At 44.8% G+C, this 12,383-nt stretch overlaps 1 protein-coding gene across 3 annotated transcripts in view; it reads left to right on the top strand.

Moving 5' to 3' along the window:
• The window catches only part of ALK (ALK receptor tyrosine kinase), a 527,922-nt gene that overhangs the window by 504,111 nt on the left and 11,428 nt on the right, over positions 1-12,383 (top strand). For all 3 annotated transcript variants that reach the window (XM_074949139.1, XM_074949138.1, XM_074949137.1), the window contains 3 exons: positions 7,456-7,553; positions 10,176-10,268; positions 12,282-12,383. In XM_074949139.1, the coding sequence (XP_074805240.1) occupies positions 7,456-7,553; positions 10,176-10,268; positions 12,282-12,383 (293 nt within the window). The remainder of the gene's footprint in view (positions 1-7,455; positions 7,554-10,175; positions 10,269-12,281) is intronic.

The following is a 12,383-nucleotide window of genomic DNA, read 5'->3' as shown; positions in this document are numbered from 1 at the left end:
TCCTGGCTCCTCTCCTAAGAGCTCTCCAAGCATTACAAGTAGCTAAACTAAAGCACGCTCACACCACTGATCTATTAATAATTGGGAATGGCCACCAGTAATTTTTCCCTGATAACATGCTGTGTCCACGTAATTAGAACCTGTTTATTTTCTGAGAAACTGGATGCTTTAGAGCAGCAGTTCCCAAACTGTATTCCAGGGACATGTGTGATCCACAGAGCACTTGCTGGTGGCCTGCAGAGAGCTGGCTGGTCACATCGTGGTGAATCCTTTTCCTAGTTTCCAGTCACTTCTACAGGTCTCCAGGCTCTCTGAATTCTAGGAGGCAGAGCCAGTCTAGCTAGCCTTTGATAAAGCCCATTGCACTATGAAAGGAGAAAGAGAAGCAACCCTGAGTCAGGAACCTGAGCCACCAGTGGGTCTGAAGCTGCCAGACAACTCCAGGAGAGGAACATGTAAGGAAGAGGGGGACACAAGGCAGCCAGATAATATACCCATGGGACTGGGGAGATGGGCCAGTTGGTGAAGGAGCAGCATGTCCGTGGAGGAGGGGGAGGAAGAGGAACAGATCAGATGGGAAGGGGGAAGAAAAGCAGAGAGTAGGGTTTACTGTTTTTTTAAAATATGTAACATTTATCACACCAGAGCCCCTTAAATCACATAAATCCTTCCCCAATGGCACTTTGCCATGTCCGCAATTGCCACAAGACTACAATGTGACAGCAAATGGGAGGCGAGGTGTCCACCAGATAATCTCGCTAAAAAGTCTCCAACCCTCTTGTGTAGAGGGTTGGTTAAGGGAGCAGAGCCTTTCATCACTGGATCACTAGTTCAAATACCACTTAGTAGGGACTGAAAGCTGTTGTTGTTTTATTTATTTGAACTGCAGTAGTTCCTCGGAGCCCCAGTCATGGACCAGGACCCCACTGTTCTACGTGCTGTATAAACACAGAACAAAAAGATGGTCCTACCCCAATGAGCTGACAAATTTAAGCAGAGTTCAGTGGCTGAGGTGGAAAGAGTCAGTAGTTTCACTTGTGAGCTTTCCTCAGTGTTTACCCCCTTTAAAAATGTGGTGGCTTTTTCATTGCCTATGGCAACTGTTTCTAAAATCCCAGCACCCATAAAATCTGGAGGTCTTTATCAGACCACTGGTAACATTAGCAAAAAAAAAAGAACTAAAGACAGTTTGGATGAAAGAGTATGAATAGGTCCCGAAAAGGAGGGGATTAAACGGTGTGCTGAAAAAGGGGGAGGAGAAATTTAGGCCTGCGCTCACTCCAAAAAGAAGACATTGGTGAGCTGGAGCTGATTTGTTTGCACTGGTGTAAATCAGGAGTAGCTCCATTTAAGTCAGTGGAGTTACATAAGCATAAAACTGATGTAAGCTAGAGGAGACTCATTCCTTGAATTGGTGGGTTCGAGAACCTGCTATGCTATTTAAAATGTCCTGTGTTCTTAGAGCCTTTCCCGGTGAAACCAGAACCACCAGGAAATGCTGTATAACAATAACTAGAAAGTGCCTGCCAAAGTTTACTGATGCTAAGCAAAATAGATTCAAGTCCAGTCAAACCACTGGATCAGCAAAGGTCTAGATGTTGGGGAAGCTTAGCACCAAACTTGTCAGATTGTCTGCCTCTTTCTTTGAGCCCAGAGCAAAACTCTGGATCCTGTAGGACCCTCGCAGTAGAGAAGAGAGAGGAGTTGGCTGTAATGCATACAAAGGAGGTTCCTTATGGAGACTGCTGGACACAAACAGACTCTGTAGTGACTAAAAACAGCCTGTGCTGTTTAATCTCACTACACAGGGTCTTTCTAAATCATGGCCTGGATTAAGCACTCATGAAAGTCTCTGCTGACCACACTATGGGGCCAAACACCCAGAACTGTGTGGAAATACACATCTCGACAGACAATTTCTAGGATAGAATCGAGTTTGGTTCTTTGCAACACCTTGTGTTGTGGTCCTGTCAGACATCACAATGAAGTGGCGTCTGGCTAGAGGTGAGCCCACACTGGGGCACTGGACTCAAAGAAGAGCCGGGCACAGGGGTAATTCAGAACCAAGGCCAGGTATCTTAGACTTTACAACCTGGGCTCTGCTCTTGATGTGGTGCCGCGGGAAGTAGGGTTAGTGGAGCAGCAGGTTGTGTTTTCCCACTGAGTCGGTACAGATCCACAGCCCTAATGCCAGAGCAAGCCATGCTGCTGGAGGTGCTGACTGTCAGATGAAACTGAGGAATGGTGTGTGGCCGGGCCCACCATCGCTCCACAATGTAGTGCTTGTTTCAGCTCATTAAATGAGAGAGAGAAGCCAAGACTGCAATGCCCTGGGCCCTAGTGGAGAAGCACCCAGGATATTCATTGTGAACTGCAGGCATTTTGACCTATTTCTTACAGGAAAATAAACCAGACACTTTTGATGATAAAAGGCCCTTTATCTTCATAGAATGAAATCACTGACATTGCTTGAGCTGAGGGTTTTCTCTTTTTTTTTGCCCTTCTGCTGTTTGTAAGTACCACCCCATGCGTCAGTGCTTTCATCTCCCCATGTCAGCAGCTGCTCTGCTCAGTCTCTCTGACAGCTAGTGGCAAACACAGAGTTAAGAGTGATGTACACACAAATGAGGGAATGTGGAAAGCTTCTGTGTGCCTGTGCTCTATGCAACAAGTATTCTTTCCTAGTTACTTCTCCCTTTACCCCTCTCCTTCCTTCCCAATCTCTTCCTTGACCTTCCTTCTGCCCTTCCTGGGCTCCATTAGGTAGTTCAGGAATAACAACATCAGATATTATGTAGGGGACTATTGTTTTGAGAGGGTAGCCCAGCTGGCAACTTCAGGAGCTCCCATGTCCCCCTGAACTAGAGACCCTCCAGTAATACTGCATCTCACCCCCCACCAAACTCTGAGAAAGAGGAGGCTCAAACACTGACTTGAACTTGGTGGCTTGGGCCGAAGCAGAACTCCAGTTCTCAACATCCCTAAACTTTGGGCAAGTTCCAAACGTTGGATCCAAACGTTCCAGCTCTACTTTGAACCCATCCTCACCCTTGGGGCCATGTATCACTGTCACCACCCTGTTTGAGGACTGCCAGGCAAGAGTCCCAGTGCAGCTCGTTCTTTAGCTGTCAGAGTGGTTTTCGGGTGACCGGAGGCACTCGCTGGGTCTGAGAATGCTGCCTCCATTGTTCACCCTGCACTTGCTGGCTCGGGAAGTACAAAGCCAGGGATTGCACTCATTGGTGTGATATCAGAGATGGGCAGTGTGCTGTGCTCAAATGGTTAACAGTTATCATGCTAAAGTTGGGAATATTGGGCTGGAAATATGGATGCTCACTTATTTGGCTGGTAGGCTCCCTCCCGTATGCTGGAGTTTGACCGATCCTGTGTACAACTGCTCTGGCCTGCAGCTATGCAGCTTGTATCTACTCAATCCTGCTCCTCGTGACCCCAAACTGAAGTTCAAAGTAGACAATCTGAGGGTATGTCCACACTTAAAGGCTGCAGCACTTCAATGCAGACACTCACTACAGCGACTGCAGGGGTTCTCCCGTTGCTGTAGTTAATCCACCTCCCCAAGAGGCAAGAGATAGGTCAACAGAGGAATTCTTCCGTAGACCTAGCACTATCTACACCAGGAGTTAGGTCGTCTTAACTATATCTCTCAGGGTGTGATTTTTCAGTGTAGACCAGCCCTCAGAGGGCAGGCTGTAGCAAAGTGACTTTCCCTTTGATCACGCAGATTTCTAGTCTCACCGACCATGTCGTGCCCAGCCAGACAATGATGTTTTTTTAAAAAGCACTGAAGGAGAAAGGGGAGTTTAGCTTCCTAGGGAAAATTAAGTACAAAGAGAAATCAGCTTTGGCAGGTACAGTGGTAATGCTTTACTGCCTACTGCATAACTACCCCTTTTGTCTCTCCCTTCTTGCCTTTCCTCCTCACTCTTTCTCTCCATTCTTCACCTTTTTTCCTACTTTCCCTGTCCTTCCCTTATTGTTATCATTTACACTTTGCCTGTCACCATCGCATCAAGGTACTACATACAATAAAAGAAACATTCAACTGGGCTGAACAAAATAAGCATTCCATTGGACTCTAAACAAGAAATGTAACATTTATACACATAGGCCAAATCCTCAGCTGGTGAAAAATAGCCTATAATAAATAAGAATAAATCCATTGACTTCTGTGGAGCGTTGCCAATTTATCCTAGCTGAGGGTTATCAAGATCAGAGGTGAGCCCAAGCCAGAAAGTTCAGATCCAAATTCTCCCAAATTTCAGGGATTCATGGACCCAAGGATGTCCGTGATGTCCCAGGGATGTTCTGTCCCACCTCTAATGAAGGTCAGTGTCTATTTAGGGGCTGTACTTCCCTGCTTCTCAGCAGTAAGATAAGCTCAATAGATTTGGGTGGTACTTAGCTGCTCAAATGCCAGGAACATACTGAGAACATTGCCAGGTTTCAGAGTAGCAGCCATGTTAGTCTGTATCCGCAAAAAGAAAAGGAGTACTTGTGACACCTTAGAGACTAACAAATTTATTTGAGCATAAGCTTTCGTGAGCTACAGCTCACTTCATCGGATGCATGCAGTGGAAAATACAGTGGGGTCTACCAATGTGATATATGCCATCATGTGCCAGCAATGCCCCTCTGCCATGTACATTGGCCAAACTGGACAGTCTCTACGTAAAAGAATAAATGGACACAAATCAGACGTCAAGAATTATTACATTCAAAAACTAGTCAGAGAACACTTCAGTCTCTCTGGTCACTTTGATTACAGACCTAAAAGTGGCAATTCTTCAACAAAAAAACTTCAAAAACAGACTCCAATGAGAGACTGCTGAATTGGAATTAATTTGCAAACTGGATACAATTAACTTAGGCTTGAATAAAGACTGGGAGTGGATGGGTCATTACACAGAGTAAAACTATTTCCCCATGTTTATTCCCCCCCCCCACACACACACACACACACAAACACACACACTGTTCCTCAGACGTTCTTGTCAATAGCTGGAAATGGCCCACCTTGATTATCACTACAAAAGGTTCTCCCCCACCCACCCCGCTCTCCTGCTGGTAATAGCTCACCTTACCTGATCACTCTCCTTACAGTGTGTATGGTAACACCCATTGTTTCATGTTCTCTGTGTATATAAAATCTCCCCACTGTATTTTCCACTGAATGCATCCGATGAACTGAGCTGTAGCTCACGAAAGCTTATGCTCAAATAAATTTGTTAGTCTCTAAGGTGCCACAAGTCCTCCTTTTCTTTTTTTGAGAACATTGCAAAATTCTCCTTTCTGTGGAGTTCAAAGCCCTATCTGTTTGATCCTTTTCTCACGTGGCAAAGCAATCAGCGGATGGCTTTAGAAGATAAGCAGTAATTTCCCTTCCTTTGTATCCTGAAGCTTGTTGTGCAGAGTAGTGATTATACTGAACAATAGTCAGAGTTTGTTTTGCGGTCACCTTCACCTTTAGAGAGGTTGGACTTAAAGGGGAGGGGCGGGGGGACAGAAGATGTTGCTTTAGTGCTTCCAATGCACCCCTCGCTCTGAAGGCTGATCGTGAGCTACAGTTTCCAGCTGGTTTCTTTCTCTCCTCTAGGGAGCAAAAGTGGTAAACAGCTGTAAAGCGGATTCTCTAGTGTGTCAAGATTGCTCACTGCACAAAACGGGTCTGAAAACTCTGTCTTTCAGACAAATTACTCAGATAAATTGTCGTTGGCTGATAAGTCACATCTGCTTTACAATTTCAGTTTAGCCAAAAGTTGACCAAGGAAGGAAAAGCGTCACAATTAGAATCAGCTTGTGGCTTCATCCCTCCATTTGCCTTGTGTCTTAGCTCAATTCAGCCCAGGGGTCAGTTTCTGCACCCAAAAGAATTGGACTTTTTATTCACTGTGTAGCCATTGAGTTGGCTACTGGCTCCTGATCCTTGATCACAGGAGAAAGGCCATTAAATGGGTTGAAAGGTTTGAAGCAGCCCCTGCTCAGACCCCTAAGAAAAGACACCAGCACCCTTTTGTTGATCATTTTAGCCATATATTCAGTGCTGATGAATCACTCAGTAATCAGCAGTGTAAGACTAAAAGAGATCCTCCATCAAAAAGTAAGGCTTCAGGGAACAACAGTATGCACAAATAAATAAATAAAAGCCCAGCCCTTTTCTCCTGTGTATTAGGGCACTTCAGTAATCCCTGTGCATGTTAAACAAACCATGTGTATAGTAAAACACAGCAGGATAGATGAGTCTACACTGTCCCTTTTGCTTAACTGTGTGCGTGATGCTGTGCAGGTAAGCCTCTGCTCAGACAATATATAATGCCGGGTGCTTTGCAGTTCTTTGGTGCTGCCTTCATTAGACTCAGGTACCTTGGGGCTGGGTTTACCCCAACCCTTTCAGCCAAGACTAAGACCTCGGTTGTAACAGCCAGTGCTCGCTGTTTCTTGTTCAATTGTGCATTCTGCAAACTGCAGGGAGGCTAGGAGGCTAAAGTCCACTATGGCTCAGAGCTGGAGGGCGGCAGGGAGCAGCATACCAGGACCCTAGTGACCTTTCCTCATTAAGGGAGTGGGGCTTTTAGAGTCCTAGGTGCTGATGAACCAGTACTGCTGTGTGTATCAGTGGGTGGGGTATACAGCATTAAAAGATGCTGCTCTTTAATAGGTGCCATGAAGATGAGCTGCTTGATTGGTGTGGAGAGTGCTGGCATGCCCGCCTATCAGTCATGTCACTTAAAGGCAATTCTTCCTCTCCAAAGTACATCGTGTTGTTCTGCATGAACGTACGCTCCCTTTCCTATCACAGGACATCAGCTCCCTGCACCGATGAGCTCCTGGAGATTAAGTTAAATAACTAAAGGGGCAATTGATAAAAATCTACACATATGTGAAGGATGCAAATACCAAGATGGGATTCAGAAACTCAGATAATATGTGGGGGCAGTAGAAGAGGATGGGCTGATTGTTTAGGGTGATTTAAGGGAGTATGAATAATGGGATGAAACTGAGCAAAGATAAATTCAGGTTAAATATCACCCAAATACTTATAATACTGAGACCATGGAATAGTCTCCCACGAGAGGAAGTATAAGCGCATTTAAAGCTAAACTGCATAAAGCAGTGGAGAATACACTGTAAGAAATAATCCTACCGCAGCTGTGAGGGGAATTAGATGACCTACTACAGTAAGGCATCAGCTCTAGTGATTCTGATTCTATTAGTGCAATTTGTGTGTATGATTAGGTGCCAGCACCATATATGAAACATTTATGCTAGTTGGAAAGCCATGTATGAAGTAGTTTACATCCCCTTGTGTATTTGTGTTAGCATTTGATTCACGTCCCTCATTTGAGATCTCCCTAACTCAGTGGTGACTCATAGCTCTGAAGATGAACCATGCAGCATTTCTGCTTTAACTCCACTTTGTACCTTGTCTTTTGGTAGAGCCAACCCTCTTCCCTTTGCATGCTGGACTTGCTCCATGTGGCTCGCGACATTGCATGTGGCTGTCAGTATTTGGAAGAAAACCACTTCATTCACAGGTGAGTAAGACCATTTGCTATTAAGGACTATTTACCATTGCCCTTTGTATGTGTGGGTGTGTATTGTATTGTAATATATTGGCTAGCATGTACGGGTAATTCTGTAGTGAATATGTTTGTGTACCACTGCCCTCTAGTGGTTGGATGTTTTTAGAAGATAAGAGCCAAAAGCCCAACAAATAGTAATTATTCACAGGGACTCTACTTTATCTCAAGTGAGGAAGGCCTGTATTCCTGGTGCCAAAGAACCTGAGCTCTATCCCCAGGGCCACAACATGCATGCAGTTTATTTGTCATCTGCACAAAAGCAACCAGGAATTTGTTACAGTAGGTTGCAGGCCTTCCCTCCAGCAAGCTTTGATTATTGCCCTTCTGTTCATTCTTGCATTCTGTGCTTCCTTGCTGTTCTCATCCTCGCCCTGGACACACACACGTTAAAGTTCAGACCAGGAATGAAAAATGGCACCATATGACTGACTGCTCCCAGTGTGTAAGATGTTTGAGATGGGCCTGATTCTAGCCACAAAGTCAAGCAAGGCTAGAGAGCCACTCACCTGTCCCCTTTTCAGTAGGGGTTGTTCCCATCCAGGCCTCAGATATGTGGTTAAGACAGCAATACTCTCTCCACATTTTCCAAACATCAATAATTTAATGATGACCTGAAGGCCCAGAGCTTCTCTTTCCAGGAGTATTTCTTAAATCCCCTCTGTTATGGTTCCAGGGTCAGCTGTACCTTTGACCCTTTGCTCAGTTTCCCCCTGGGTACCTTTCCAAGAGATAGGCCCAGCACCTGCACTTCTCTCAGGATGAAATTCCACCATTCACCCCACTCTTAGACTGGGTCCCCTATTCACCAACTGGGAATCGTCAGCAGCTCCAGCTGTGTTTTGCCCGCTGCTGTAGATTTCTCTTGGCACTTGTGACCAGTATGAAAGTGTAGTGACAGAGAACAGCTTGTTCCAAACAAAGTATTATTTATTTAACCAAAGGAACACAACAAACAGTGAGGGAAAGGATGTTGTGACAGCCAAGACTAGAACAAGACTAGGGTTCAAAAAAGAACTAGATAAGTTCATGGAGGATAGATCATCAATATCTATTGGACAGGCAGGGATGGTGTCCCTAGTCTCTGTTTGCCAGAAGCTGAGAATGGACGACAGGAGATGGATCACTTGATGATTACCTGTTCTGTTTATTCCCTCTGGGGCACCTGGCATTGGCCGCTGTCGGAAGACAGGATACTAGGCTAGATGGACCTTTGGTCTGACCCAGTATGGTCGCTCTTATGTTCTAAAAGGGTTACAACAATAAAAGGCCTGTACACATGTTATCATACCTATGCCTTAATCTTTCCTTGTCAGTTTAGATAGGTCCCACTTTTCCCAGGCTCCCCCGGCATTGGGCCTGGATGAGATAGACTGCACCCCCTGCAGCATCTGCCTCTGTGTCAGTCTGACCTTCAGTCTCCTCCTAGAGCTCACAGGCACTCTTTTATTCATTTAAAAGTCCCTTTGTTTGTCCTGGGACACCTGAACCTGGTCAGTCTGGTTTATGCATCTCGCCAGAGGGGTTGGAAGTAGACTTCCAGCACTGTACTGTCCATTAGGCACCAGTAGCTGAGTTAGAGTCATTGCCTGGTTCCTGTGTATGTGTTGAGAGGTACATTAAGAATTAACCCATAGTGTTCTATACAGCAAGCCCCACCAGAGTACTCAAACATATGGAGGTACACAAAATATTCATAAAAATAATGCAAATCTAGTCCACATTCTTCAGACCTTTTCAATATCTTCAGTAGTTCTAGTTTTAAGGAAATAATTTGAGAGTTTTGTAGCATCCAGCATGATTAAGAATAGCCAAATCTGTGGTCCTTCTGGCTGAAAAGTCCGAGGTGCTAACCGTCAGTGCTTTCCCATTATCTGTCCCGTATCTCTCCCCACTGTCCTGAACGGTCATTGGAAAAGCTTAGCAGCCACATGGAGCAGAGTTGCATGGCTTTGCAGGGGAGCCACAAACTTATTGCTGCGATTTTTTAGTTCACTTCTCTGAGGTGATTTTGCCAGGCTTGTGCTCTTGGTTTTCATTCTAGTAATTCAAGTGTCTGTCTAGTTTCTGAAATCCAAGTTTGAGCGTTTTCCTTGTAGCACTGTCTGTTCTGCCTGCCTCTGGCATAGAAGTGACTACGCATGACAAAGGTGTACTAGATATAGGGGCAGTACTCATGATTGGGACGGTGTGTTGTTGGAAGAGGTGGATTGTCCAACTCAGATCTTTTACTGCCAACTTTCTAGAGTCTCAACAACACTTGCGAGGATGGGGTGTTAGCAGGAGGCTCCTGCCATACTGAGAAATGTGTGTGTGATGATAAAAGGCATTAAAGAATTATTACAAGTAGCAAATGGAATGTTTAAATGCAAAAGATTTCTACTAAAACAATGGGACATAGCTTGTTATCCGCAGATATTGACTTTACTGAGATTTGAAGGGTCTCAGCCCTTCAGAAAAGCAGGCCATGTTTTCTTGTCATTTCCTTGGGCTTTTGCAAAATTGTTGAAAGGTTAAATGATTTTTTTTCTTTTCTCTCTCCCTCTCTTTCTGCTGCTTTTCTTCTCTCTTTCTCAGGGACATTGCTGCCAGGAACTGTCTCCTTACTTGTCAAGGGTCGGGGAGAGTAGCTAAAATTGGAGACTTTGGAATGGCCCGGGACATATACAGGTAATAGAACTCAGTCTATGGCGTCACGAAGCAGAAATTTACCAGAACGGAAGATTATGTGCCTAGTTAAGTGTCATCATGTGCTGCTCTGTTTAACCCCAGTAAAGGGATATTTCTGAAATCCTTCCCATATGACTCCCTGTCTGATGCAATTTTTGCTTTCAAGCTGTGGATTGACAGGCTGCTCACTGCTTCCTCAGAGCCTTCTCCTGGGAGGAGTTTTCCTTATGGCCAGAGAACATTTTCCCCTTTTCTTGGATTCCATCCCTAGTTGTTTTCCTTTCACTTTTTCAGCACTAAGTGGCATAAGTCATTGGTGTGCCCTTTTGTTCTGTGGCTCCAAATCACTTTGAGTTTAATCTCCCTCCTCCTTGGTATTGACCCTGTTCCCTTCCGTTTTTTGTCATAAGTAAATCTCCTCAACTGACTGCATTATAAAGCAGGAAAGATCAGGAGACTGTAATTACCCAAACTGGAATTTAGCCAGGCCACTAGGGTTAATGATGCTGCGCTTGCAAGAAGTGCCAGGAAATCTTTAATGATCACAAGTGGTCAGGACATCAGTTTACAGCTCATCTGCAACTCAGAACCTTAGCGCCCCCTAACACAGTGCTGGAGAATTGATTCACTCCTGACTCAGTGGAAAGAAAGCCACTTACTGAATCACCAACACAATTTCTTATAGTACCTTGGGGTTTTTCTGTTAAGAGGTCACCCATGCAAGTACTGAGCAGGCCTGACCCTATTTAGCTTGAGTTCTGGGAATCTCACAGCCTGAGGTGATGGGACTATAGCACTCCCTTAGAGATGTGAGTGCATCTGAGCTCTTAGGTTTTTATTACCAAACAAGACCCTACTACCATGGAGCCCTGCAATACAAGAGGACTCTGATATGGCAAAACAGCCTCTGTCACACATGCACACTTGGCACAACTAACTGCTAGTACTCTTTACTCCTTTTCAAAGGAGCCTATGGAATTTACACACTTTTCTATGCACAGACATTCACTTTGTGTGCACACTGTAGCTTGCATGCACAAGCTCTCATTTGTGACTGCCAGTACAAGGGTTTGATCTTGATGGATTTAATTTTAAATGATATTGACACAAAGGGCCTGATATCTAGATAAGATTGTTAGGATTTTATGCTGGCAGCCATCACCGCAGTGTCTGGGTACCATCTACATATAATTGATGGTAATAGCAAAATTCCTAGTGGATTTCATGTGCACTCTGGCTTTTCTCCCTTACCATGCTAAGAATGCTGCCTGGGGTATTCTCATAGACTCATAAACTTTAAGGCCAGAAGGGACCACCATGGTCTGACCTCCTGCACATTTCAGGCCACAGAACCTCACCCACCCACTCCTGTAATAGACCCTTAATCTCTTGCTGAGTTACTGAAGTCCTCAAATCATGGTTTAAAGACTTCCAGTGACAGAGACTCCACCATTTACACTAGTTTAAACCTGCAAGTGACCCAGGCCCCATGCTGCAGAAGAAGGTGAAAAACCCTAGGGTCTCTGCCAATCTGACCTAGCAGAGTTGTTTTCTGGTGGTTGATTTGTTTGTTATAGGTTTTTATTATTTTTGAGGGGGGTGCTTAACTGGATGTGGGTATCAATGCTGTGAAATGTCATTCCTGCTACAGTGAAAAAGCTTTTCCAAAGAGGAAGGTTTTGCTCTGAGACACTTACACATGTGAGTAATTCCAGTGGAACTATCCACAGGATTACTCACAGGTTGCGGGATTAGGCACAAAGTGAGGGACAGCACAGAACTGTCCCTACATTAAATGCCTGTTCCCACTGTTACTATGAATAGAAAAAGATCTTGTCAGTATAATCTCTGCCATGCTCCTTTGTCTATAAGAAAAGCCCCGATTTAAGCTCTTTACTAAACGAGCCAGTCCCCAGGCTGGTAACTGTAATCCTTTAATTAGAAAAGTACTATAGTAATGCCACTTTCTTTCTGAATCCTGGGCCGACTGTTCACTTTGTTTTTCCGCTGCAGGGCCAGCTATTATCGAAAGGGAGGGTGTGCAATGCTGCCAGTCAAATGGATGCCACCCGAGGCCTTTATGGAAGGAATATTTACATCAAAAACTGATACATG

The sequence above is a fragment of the Natator depressus genome, chromosome 3 (assembly GCF_965152275.1).
Source record: "Natator depressus isolate rNatDep1 chromosome 3, rNatDep2.hap1, whole genome shotgun sequence".
Taxonomy (NCBI): domain Eukaryota; kingdom Metazoa; phylum Chordata; order Testudines; family Cheloniidae; genus Natator; species Natator depressus.
This window is presented reverse-complemented; position numbering and strand designations above follow the sequence as displayed.